The sequence below is a fragment of the Coloeus monedula genome (genome assembly GCF_965178545.1).
Source record: "Coloeus monedula genome assembly, chromosome: 6".
Taxonomy (NCBI): domain Eukaryota; kingdom Metazoa; phylum Chordata; class Aves; order Passeriformes; family Corvidae; genus Coloeus; species Coloeus monedula.
This window is the reverse complement of record NC_138786.1, coordinates 63059852-63070850: the sequence shown is the minus strand read 5'-3', so window position 1 is coordinate 63070850 and position 10999 is coordinate 63059852. Positions and strand designations below refer to the sequence as shown.

At 50.4% G+C, this 10999-nt stretch overlaps 1 protein-coding gene across 2 annotated transcripts; it reads left to right on the top strand.

The window, feature by feature from the left end:
• Nucleotides 1-460: 460 nt before the first annotated feature.
• Nucleotides 461-10872, top strand: KLHDC2 (kelch domain containing 2). 2 transcript variants are annotated; one of them, XM_082282972.1, is made up of 14 exons: nucleotides 461-538; nucleotides 2000-2166; nucleotides 2892-2971; nucleotides 3786-3903; nucleotides 4881-4996; nucleotides 6228-6309; nucleotides 6407-6490; nucleotides 7413-7493; nucleotides 7570-7628; nucleotides 7799-7908; nucleotides 8356-8428; nucleotides 9050-9137; nucleotides 9469-9521; nucleotides 9995-10872. In XM_082282972.1, the coding sequence occupies exons 2-14, from the start codon at nucleotides 2011-2013 to the stop codon at nucleotides 10116-10118; spliced, it is 1224 nt and encodes a 407-aa protein (XP_082139098.1). In that variant the 5' UTR covers nucleotides 461-538; nucleotides 2000-2010; the 3' UTR covers nucleotides 10119-10872. The 2 variants fall into 2 exon arrangements, with proteins under 2 accessions (XP_082139098.1, XP_082139097.1); XM_082282971.1 differs by lacking the exon at nucleotides 461-538 and adding an exon at nucleotides 597-731.
• The last annotated feature ends 127 nt before the right edge of the window (nucleotides 10873-10999 follow it).

Sequence of the window (10999 nt, the reverse complement as noted above, 5' to 3'; positions counted from 1 at the left end):
CGATGTTCATTTTGGGGTTATTCAGATGCCCCCAATGCGAATTTGGGGGATTCAGATGTGCCCAATGTTAATTCGCGGTAGTCCGGGTACCCCCAGGGTGAATTCCGGGCTAGTTCAGGAGCCCGCAGTGTTAAATTTGGGGGGTACGGCTGCCCTCAGTGTGAACTTTGGGGTGTTCAGATGCCCCCAGGATGAACTTTGGGGTAGTTCAGGTGACCCCAGGGTGACTTTTGGGGTGTTCAGATGCCCCCAGGATGAACTTTGGGGTAGTTCAGGTGACCCCAGGGTGACTTTTGGGGTGTTCAGATGCACCCAGGATGAACTTCGGGGTGTGCGGGTGCCCTCAGGGTGACTTTTGGGGTAATTCAGATGGCCCCAGGGCGAATTTTGGGCTAATTCCGAAGGCTCCCAAGCGGGTTTCGCGGTGCCGCTGCCCCGCGCCTGCGCAGCGCCGCCGGAAGGTGCCGCCCGCCCGGCGGATGTTGCGGCGCGGCCGCGGCTGAGGGAGGGACGGCGGAGGGGCAGCGCCGGGGCCGCGGTAGGAGCGGGACGGGGCCGGGGCGGCTCTGAGGGGCCGGGGCGGGCTCGGGCCGGTAACGGCGGCGGGCGGGCGCTGCGGGCGCGATGTCGCGACAGTTGAGCGTGTCGTGAGGAGCCCGCCGGGCCCGCCCTGCGCTCGGGCATGTCGCGACAGAGAACGTGTCGTGAGGAGCCCCCGCCTGCTCGCCGCGGTGTGTGAGGGGGGTGGGCAGAGCGCGCAGGGCGCGGGGGCTGCGGGGAGCTGAGGGGGAAATGGCCGAAGGGATACGGCCCAGCGTGTCTGAGGGGTAAAATTAATCATATAATATTATACGTATATATTATATATAAATATTATATATGTGTTACTTCTCCGAGGCGGTGAAGACACCGCTAGCTCGAAGCAGGCCGGTTTCACGGAGCTGTGGGCAAGGGTTGCTAATCTAAATTAGAAATCGTAATTAAAGCTCACAGATAACCTCTCGAAGGTGGTGCGGCGTCTCCGTCGTGGGAGTGATTAAAATTAAAGAGCAAAAGTCCCTCAGGAGTGTTGATGGGGAATATCAAAGCCGGAATATCCAACCCTGGAGTGCAGGGTGTGATTGTCTCACTAAGGTCCTTTTCCCTGGCTTTGGATGCACAACCTTGGGCTGTTTGGCTTCCCTGAGATTTGGATCTTCCCAGGACAGTCTGGGGTTGGGCATTCTGCATGGATTTGGAACAGGAACATTGTTTCTGTGGAATTTTGCATAGAGTAGGTGACATTGTCCTGCATTGAGGGTTTGTGTGGGGAACACTGAAAAGCTCCAGGATTTGCTGCTGTTGTAGGCAAAGGTGTCACATTTATTCCCTTTTGGATTGGGTTTTTTTGACATCGTGGAATGGTTTGTGTTGGGAAGGGACCTTAAAGCTCATCCAGTCCCACCCCTGCCATGGGCAGGGACACCTTCCACTATCCCAGGCTGCTCCAAGCCCCAGTGTCCAACCTGGCCTTGGACACTCGCAGGGATCCAGGGGCAGCCGCAGCTTCTCCGGGCAGATCAATTAAAGTATTTATAGAAAAGATTTTAATTTTTTTTTTTAATGGTCACTTTGGCTCACATTGGCAACTGAAACCATCATAAACTGAGCAGCACTGATGAGTCCCCACCTGGAACTTTCTTGACTCATGGAATAACTTTTCCCAGTGAAACATCAGAAACAACAGTGTGTAGTTTCTCCTGCTTTTTTTCCCTGTTTTTCCAAGCCCCACACTGGGCCAGGGTGGGTTTAGGTTGGATTTCAGGAAAAGGCTCTTCCCCCAGAGGGTGCTGGGCACTGCCCAGGCTCCCCAGGGAACGGGCACGGCCTCGGGGCTCCAGGAGCACTTGGACAGCACTGCCAGGGGATGCCCAGGGTGGGATTGCTGGGGTGTGTGTGCAGGGCCAGGGGTTGAACTGGGTGATCCAGCTGAAGGAATTCCGTGTCCCTGTGTGTGTAGCACGTCCCGAGATGGCCGATGAGAACGAGGAGCTGCCGGCGGACGAGGAGCTGCCGGCGCCGGCCGAGGACGGCTTTGAGCAGCTGGAGAACGACAGCCCCGCCGAGCGCAGCGGGCACGTGGCCGTCACTGACGGGCGCTGCATGTACGTCTGGGGAGGATACAAGGTACAGCTCCTCTGGAACAGCCACCCACCGCGCTGGGAACTGTGTCCCGTCAATCTGGGAGTGACTCTGGGAAATTATTCCTCCCCCGCAACACAGCAGCTCCAGTGAACAATTTGTAACACGACATCAGGGTGTTTTGCAACGTTGAAATCAATCACGAGTGTTAAACCTTGGCAGATACACAGATTTTGGGGTGTTGTTTGCCTTTGGCAGCTTGTGAAGAGAGTATTGTCTGATTGGAATTGTGCACCCTAGGAGTGGTGATTTTATTTACACAACTGTATTTTGGGTGTTAAGGATCCCAGGGTGGTGGTTGTCACACTGGGGGTGCGTGTGCTGCAGCACCACAAAATCATTTCAGTGACAAAATCATTGTCAGTGAATTCAGTAAATAAACTCCTGTCATGGAGGAGGTGGGGGAATGAAAAAGGAACTTTAGACTCATTTCTGCTCCCTGGCTTGGGCTATAAAATAGGGGCTTAACTTCATTTACCCCCATCTGGCTCTGCTGGGAACTGATTGTCCCCAGCAGGTGCTGAATTAGGCTGATTCCTGCTCTCCGTGCAGGTGGGAGGTACAGGAGTGTGGGAAGTACAGGCACTGCTCCTGCTGTGATCTGTGCTGTGATTAGGTCCCAGAGGGGTGTAAACATTCCCAGGAGTCTGTAATTCTGTGTGTCAAACATCCTTCTAACACTGCTTTTCCTTCTCTGACCTGTCCTGCAGAACGCCCAGGTCCGGGGATTTTATGACTTCTACCTGCCCAGGGATGAAATATGGATCTACAACATGGAAACTGGAAGATGGTACAGTAAATCATTAATTTGGGGGGAAAAAATTAGATAAATCCTTAAACTGGTGTGGAAAGCACACTGAGGGGCTGAGCAGGGAGAGTTCCATGACCTCTTTGTTCCCACTATCAAACTGTTGCAAAAATGTGTAAAAGATTTCAGATCTGGGTTGGTTTTTTTTCTGTGAAAACATCAAGTAAGTTTTCCTAGGGTGAAGTAGGAGAGGCAGCAGGGACAGGCAGTGATCACCACTGGGAGGTGTTTTGGGATTCCTGGGATAGGATGGAGCAGCTGGAAATTGCGTTTGTGCCACTTTTGATTCCAGTGGTGGTCAGGGGATCCCTGTTGAGTTTCTGGCCTTTCCAGGAGTTGTTTTTAAAGGTTGATGCAGCCAAAGAAGCTCCTCAGTGCTTTGCAGGAAGTGGGATTTCAGCCGTCCTCCCAGCCCTCCCTGAGGTCAGGGACAGCCTTGGACATGGGCTGGAATCTCCTCTCTGTGGTTAAGATGTTTACAAACAGGAAAAATCCAGGAGCAAAGTGAAACCTGCAGTTTACACAGGTGAATCCTCTTTGCCTGAGGATTCTGAGCATTCCAAACTCCTGAGCTGGGCAGATGGGATTCCTACCCCCAAAAAACCCATCTATTAACTAAACTGCCTTTCCCCCACCCCTCCATCATAGCAGGGTAGTTTTGTAAGTTGTTACACCTGAAAAGGTGGGAAGAACTGAGAACTGAATGTCCACAGCGACCTGCTGTGATTAAAACCCTCCAGATAAACCCATCCTTGTTCACTGTGAGCAGGTGAAACATTCCAGCCTGTTTTTCCAGGAAGAAGAGCAAGACAGAGGGAGATGTTCCCCCCTCCATGTCTGGCAGCTGTGCCGTGTGTGTGGACAGAGTGGTTTATCTCTTCGGGGGTCACCACGCACGGGGCAACACAAACAAGGTCAGGAATTCCTTCATCCCATCCTTTCCCATGAGGATTGTGCCCTGGAAGCTTCACAGCCCTGCAGGAACACCCTGACCTGGCACTGGTTCTGTTCTTGTGCAATTCCCCTTACCAACTGGATTGTGTCCCTGCCTCTTGAGTTTGCTGATTTTAAGATGGGAATTTCCAGAGTTGCCTGAAATAATGTCAGGAACTGATCTGGAACTGGTCTGGGGTGGCTTGAAATGTTTCTCTTTCCTGGAGTCTGTGATAGTCCCAGAATCCCAGAACCATTAAGGTTGGAAAAGTCCTTCAAGATCATCAAATCCAATCTTTGACCAATCACTGCCCTGTCAGCTAGAATTAATTAATGTTACTTTCTGATAGTCTGGCAGTGTGGTCTAAATTAAATAGTTTTGGCTTTTATAAATACATTATTTATATATTTGAATATAAGATCTATTTCATATGTAAATATAAACCAGAAGGAGTTTGATGGAATTTTTGCAGACAGTTTGAAGCAAATCTCATTTGTAAGGTGTGACTTCTCCCCTTCCTGCTGTGGCATTCTGACATTTCAGTTCTTTTATGTACCTGTAGCAGCTGGTTCTCTTCCTGTACAATTATATAAATGCAGAGAAGGGGTGATGCTGTAAAACCCTCCACTTTGTAAACTTTTAAACCATTTTTTACTTGTAAGACAATTGTACTCTGTACACACCTTTATTGTGTCCCACAACAGCTTTTGGATGCTGAAACTCAGTGTCCATAACCCTGTTAGTGGTGTAAAAAGTGTTTGAGTCTGCAAAAACGGTCAGGATTTGCAAATCCATATTTTGTTCCCAGTGTTTTCAGTGCTCTGGTTTACAGCTAGGAAAAGAACTTTACCTTTATTACTGTTTCTATACCAACACATGTTAATTAAAAGTTACTATTTGAACAGCAGACTTAAGCTTTGAGCTGTGTGAGTTAAAAAACTCTTTTTATTTTCCCAGTTCTACATGTTAAATTCCAGATCCACGGACAAAGTGCTGCAGTGGGTGAGAGTGGAGTGCCAGGGGGTGCCTCCCTCGTCCAAGGACAAGCTGGGGGTGTGGGTGTACAAGAACAGGTGAGGCCCCAGGGACAGCTCTGCTCTCTGTTGGCTTTTCCCTCCTCCTCCTCCTCATCCTCCTCCTCCTCATCCTCCTCCTCCTCTTCCTCCTCTCCTCCTCCATGCAGTCCCTGTGGCACTGGCTGCAGATGTTCACCTGGAGAGGAGAAGGCTCCAGGAAGACTTCAGAGCCCCTTCCAGTGCCTAAAGGGGCTCCAGGGGAGCTGGAGAGGGACTTGGGACAAGGGATGGAGGGACAGGACACAGGGAATGGCTTCCCAGTGCCAGAGGGCAGGGAGAGGTGGGATATTGGGAATTGGGAATTGCTGGCTGGGAGGGTGGGGAAACCCTGGAATAGAATTCCCCGAGAAGCTGTGGCTGCCCCTGGATCCCTGGAAGTGTCCAAGGCCAGGTTGGACAGGGCTTGGAGCCACCTGGGATAGTGGAAGGTGTCCCTGCCCACAGCAGGGGTGGCACTGGATGGGATTTAAGCTCCCTTCCCACCCAAACCATCCTGGTGATTTTGGAGTTTAACTCCTGTGCTTCTTTGGCCACTCCATGGAGAGAGCTCCCAGTCAGGAAATTTGCTGTGGGATTTGCTGCAGAGACTCAGGAAAGGTGGGAAAATCCCCATGTGTCCCTTCCAGCTGGGGATACTCTGTGATTCTGTGGAATTGCCCACAGTGCTGGTTTTCAGGTCCTTGATGTGGGGAGCAAGCTCATCATCACCACACCTGATAGGATCAGTTTAGATGTAAATCTGTGCAGGGCTGCAGTTGTGGGTGGTTAATTAGGTGGTGCAGATTGTTTTCTGTCACTCCATAATCCTGTAGGAATTTCTGGCAAAGCCGTGCCGGTTTCTAATACACGCTAAACCCCAAAGATAAAACTTGGAGGTAATTCCCATTTAAACCCCAGGAGAACAGTGTGGCAGAGGCCAAAGTGCAGTGACCAGGCAGCACACCCTGACAGCTTCATAGATCTGGAAGTGGAGCAAAGCTTGGAATCCTGAGGCTGGAAAACAGCTCCAGAGGGATTTGATGTGGGTGGGAGGGTCGGTTAGGCAACAAACAGAGCCCCACACCTGGAAAACCAAAGGAGCTTCCCTGGTTTTCTGAGCACAGCCTTTATATTTATATTTGTATTTATATTTGTGTTTATATTTGTGTTTGTATTTTTATATATTTATATTTTATAACAACAGATGTGACAGAATTTCTCACAGCTCTTGGTCCATGTTTTCCTCCAGGCTGATATTTTTTGGAGGCTATGGCTATTTTCCTGAAGGGAAACAACGCGGAACGTTTGAATTCGATGAAACCTCTTTTTGGGTAAGTAACCCTGGAAGTCATTTTTATTGCAGCTTTTAATATTTACTCAGTGCTTATTAAAACTTGTTGCTTCTTTATGGTTTGGTTTTTTTTAAAGAATTCAGGTCTTCCTAGAGGATGGAACGACCACGTGCATGTTCTGGACCTTGAAACTTTCACTTGGAGCCAGCCCATAACGACGGTAATTAATGGTCTGCTGTCAGTTAATTAAGTCACAGCTCAGTAATGTTATTCAGTAGTGTTCTTGGAGCCATTCCCACTGAATTTAAGCCATTCATTTAGACACATCCACTCTCCAAAAAGAGGAAATTTGCCTTTTATTTTGATCTGTCTTCATCCATTTTTTTCCTGTCACTTGCTTCGGTTCATGCTTCAGCTGCGCTGTGCTCCCGGGGAGCTCAGGACAGTGAAATGTGTGGTTTGCTGTCACCCTCACTGCCAGGTGATGGCTGGTACCTGTCCCTGGGGTGCTGAATTGTGTCAGGAGAGAATTAAACACTCCTAGTTGCAGATACAAACATTTGGAGTGTCCCAGGAGTGTTCAGAACAGGGAAATAGGGTAGTGTTGCCACAGGGTTGGAGGAAATGAAATATGAGACAAGGAACTCCAGACTGCCAAAGAATTGCTTTGGTTACTTCATACAGGTCTCAAGTAGTTCAGAACTCAAGAAAAATTCTGTTTAATGGAATCCCAGAATAGTTGGTTGGAAGGGACCTTAAAGCTCATCCAGTTCCACTCCTGCTGTGGACAGGGACACCTTCCACTATCCCAGGCTGCTCCAAGCCCCAGTGTCCAACCTGGCCTTGGACACTTCATGATTTATGGATATAAGGATTTATTATGTCACTGTCTCATTTACAGTCTGTCTTCTGTGGCTGAACCCTGTGCTAAAAGCAAAATTTATACACTTCAAGAGGGAAAAAATAAACCCCATTTTTAACGAGTTCTCTCATCTCCCATCCATCAAAGAACCAAGTCTGCACACAGGACAATTTACTGGCTGGATTTTCTCACTCTATTCCTTGCTGGCCTTAAATCTGAGTTGAGTTGAGCCTTTCTTGTCCTCTGGTGACTGATCTGTGATGTCCCTGTCCCTTTCCAGGGTAAGACCCCATCCCCTCGAGCCGCTCACGCCTGTGCCACAGTTGGGAACAGGGGTTACGTGTTTGGAGGCAGATACAGGGTAAGCCCAGCCCAGTTTAACCTGTGATACCCCAAACCTCATCAGGAGATTTGAACCACGCTCTGCTTCGTTGTAGGAGTCCAGAATGAACGACTTCTACTACCTGAACCTGGACACATGGGAGTGGAACGAAATGTGGGTACTCAGACTTGAGCTGTGTAAAATTCTTTGTGTCTAAAGAAATTAAACCTGTCCTTGGGTCACTGCAGTATCCTGCAGATAGCTGAACAATAATCAGAGCAGGAAAGAGCAGCAGGATTTTATTGTCCCTCATGGTGATTTGGGGTGTTTTTATTGCAATCCAGACTCACCCAAGGCATCTGCCCTGTTGGCCGATCGTGGCATTCCTTAACACCAATTTCCTCGGATCACCTCTTCCTCTTTGGAGGATTCACCACGGACAAGCAGCCCCTGAGTAAGTCATTCCAAAGGGATTTGGTGATGGCTTTGTGCTCTGGAACAGCTGTGCACAGGAGCTTGAATGATTGCCTTGAATTCCTTCTAAATTCCTCCTGTGTTCTTGTGATCCAACTCCTCATGGATCCAACAGCTTCTTCCACAGAGCAGGAGTTGCTGAGGGTTTGGAGACACCAAAACTTCCAGCAATTCATCTGCTCTAAAAATTTTATCTAATGCAAATCGCAATTAGTAACAGCTTTACAGTTCCCCACCCCCATAAACTTCTGTTACATTAAACACCTGTCATCAAACAGGAGCCAATGTTTTATAAGGTTTTTTTGCTAAACTATTTGATTTATCTAAGAGCAGAAATGGGCTGTGCTACACCAGAGTATTTGTTTATTGCAGCAGCTCACAGGACTGACAGAATCCTGGCTTTATCTGGGATTTTGCTTGTTTTCAGGTGATGCCTGGATTTATTGTATCAGCAAGAACGAGTGGGTACAGTTTGAGCATAACTACTCCGAAAAACCAAGGTATGGCAGACAATTCCCTGGAAACTTGTTACAAAAGGGGTGTGGGATCACCTGGTGGTGGCTGTTGGAGAGAGGATGTTGGTTTCTCCTCACCGCTCTCCTTTTCCATGTGTCCCAGAGGTGCAGGTTGTTGTGTGCTCCCAGAATCACAGTGAGTGCCACACAGGGCAGGTGCTGCCAGCAGCCTGTGAAACAGCAGGAAACAAAGAATTGAGGGTTTGATCCTGGGATTTAGGGTTTGATGTGGTTGCAGAGGCCTCTGAACTGTGAGTGCCAGCACCAGAGCTAACTGGAACCAGTGTCCTTGCTCTGCCAGCAAACTGGGAACAGGGAGGTGTCACCAAGGTCCTGGCCAGAGGCTCATCCTGTGCACACTCAGGGCTGTTCTCAGCTTCCTGCTGAGGAAATAGGAGTTGGTGACCTGCAATTTAAAGCCCCAAAACCTCTGTGAGGCACGAGTGTGGCATGGAAAACACAAGTCTTCCTCCCTCTGCTTTGGGAAGTGATCTTAGCCAGGTTAAGGAGTTGAAAGCAGTGATGCTTCCTGGTTTTCCCCCTTTGGCCTGGCTGGGATGAGGAGCTGGGATTTTGGGTTAATGAAGTGCTGCTTTCTGTTCCCAGGCTGTGGCACACGGCCTGTGCCAGCGAGGAGGGCGAGGTGATCATCTTCGGGGGCTGTGCCAACAACCTTCTGGCCCATTCCAAAGCTGTGAGTTGGTTTTAAGCTTTCCTTTCCCATGGGATCTGCAGTGCTGGATCACTCCAGCATCCTGATCTCATGGGGACCACAAACAAAGCCTGAGAGGGAAATGCTTTGCTCCTGTCCAAAGCCCCTCAGTGCAGATGGCTGAAGGCTTGGAGACCTGAAGGCTTCCTCCAGTGTCCCTGCCCAGGGCAGGTTGGAATGGGATGAGCTTTAAGGTCCTTCCAACCCAAGCCATTCTGGGATTCCCTGATTCCATGATTGTGTGAGCCTGGGCTGCTTTGGCTCCTGCTGTGAACCCACAGAACCAATTCTCCCTCTCTCTCCCACCCTCCAGGCTCACAGTAACGAAATCCTTGTGTTCTCCCTACAACCAAGATCTCTCGTCAGGTAAGAAAGCGAGACCTCAACGTGGAACTGTCGTGTCCCAGCTTAGCTGGCAGGAGGAAATCCCTGTGAGGGTGGGCAGGCCCTGGCACAGGGTGCCCAGAGCAGCTGGGGCTGCCCCTGGATCCCTGGCAGTGCCCAAGGCCAGGCTGGACATTGGGGCTCGGAGCAGCCTGGGATAGTGGGAGGTGTCCCTGCCATGGCAGGGGTGGGATGGGATGGGATTTAAGATCCTTCCAGCCCAACCCATTCTGTGATTCTAAGACAAGTGGGGCAGGGTTACCACTAGACCTGTTCATGTTCCTAAAATACTGGAAAGCATTTCCTCTACCAAACGCTGCCAGAGCAGCAGCCAGGTGTGAGGATGGAGCAGGATTCCCCTCAGCACCTTTGGCACTGCCGACAGCACCCGCAGCTGTAAGGAATGAGCTCCCCGTGCAGCCCCATCCCTGCTGACAGCTGCCCTGTGTTCCCAGGCTGTGCCTCGAGGCTGTGATTTGCTTCAAGGAGATGCTGGCCAGTTCCTGGAACTGCCTGCCCAAGCACCTGCTGCACAGCGTGAACCAGCGCTTCGGCAGCAACAACACCTCGGGCTCCTGAGCCCCGGGCCGGCGCGGGGCTGCCCCGCCCACAGCCATTAAAGGTGTGTGCTGAACCCTCTCTGTGTGTAGGTAGTCGCTTCTCGCCCCCCCCGTGCATGTGAACGGCCTAGAGAGAACCTCTTTTTGTGTGAGATGTTCCAATAAATGTATTTAATGCCAGAGGAGACAGAGCCTGAGCTTAAGCTGCTGCAACCAGGTCTGGGGTTGTGCACCCTGAGGGGGTGAGGCCAACCCCGAGAGCAAGGGGGGGTCCATGGGGACAGGAGCTGGGAATGCTGAGCACACCACGACTCTGGAGTGTTGCTTTAGTGGAGGCTGCAGGTCGTGTTTAGTCCACAGCTTCATGTTTTGTTACAAATGCTTAAGGTCAGAGAAGCAGGATCTGGAAGTTGTCCCATTGTTGGTCCATAAACTGTCGTAAACCTTGAGATGTTAAAGCACCACTACTCTCTGCTTGGCTGTAGTTTGGTTTTTTTTTGGAATTTTTATGTTGTGGAACTTCAGTTGTGAACCTTAGGTAGCAGATATTCTGCCCTGCGAGTGTAACTGAGAGTGCTCTGAGTTCCCTGCACCTGGAGCTGCCCCAGGGATGGCCCCGGCTGTGGGGACACGGAGAGGGGCAGCCCTGCCCCGGCTGACCCAGCTCTGTGGGGACATGGGGGACAGGGCCAGGCCCTGCTGCTGTGGGGAAGGGGGAATCGTGTTTTAAGCTGTCTTCAAAAAACAATTAAAAACTTTGACTTGTAGAACAATTCCTGTGCTGTAATTCTTGAGAGATCCCGTGGGTTTATCCTGACTCCCAGCCCTGCTCTTCCTCCCCTCCACAGCGTTTTGACACAGCTGGGCTGGGGGGATCTGGGCCTGCACCTTCCCTCTCTC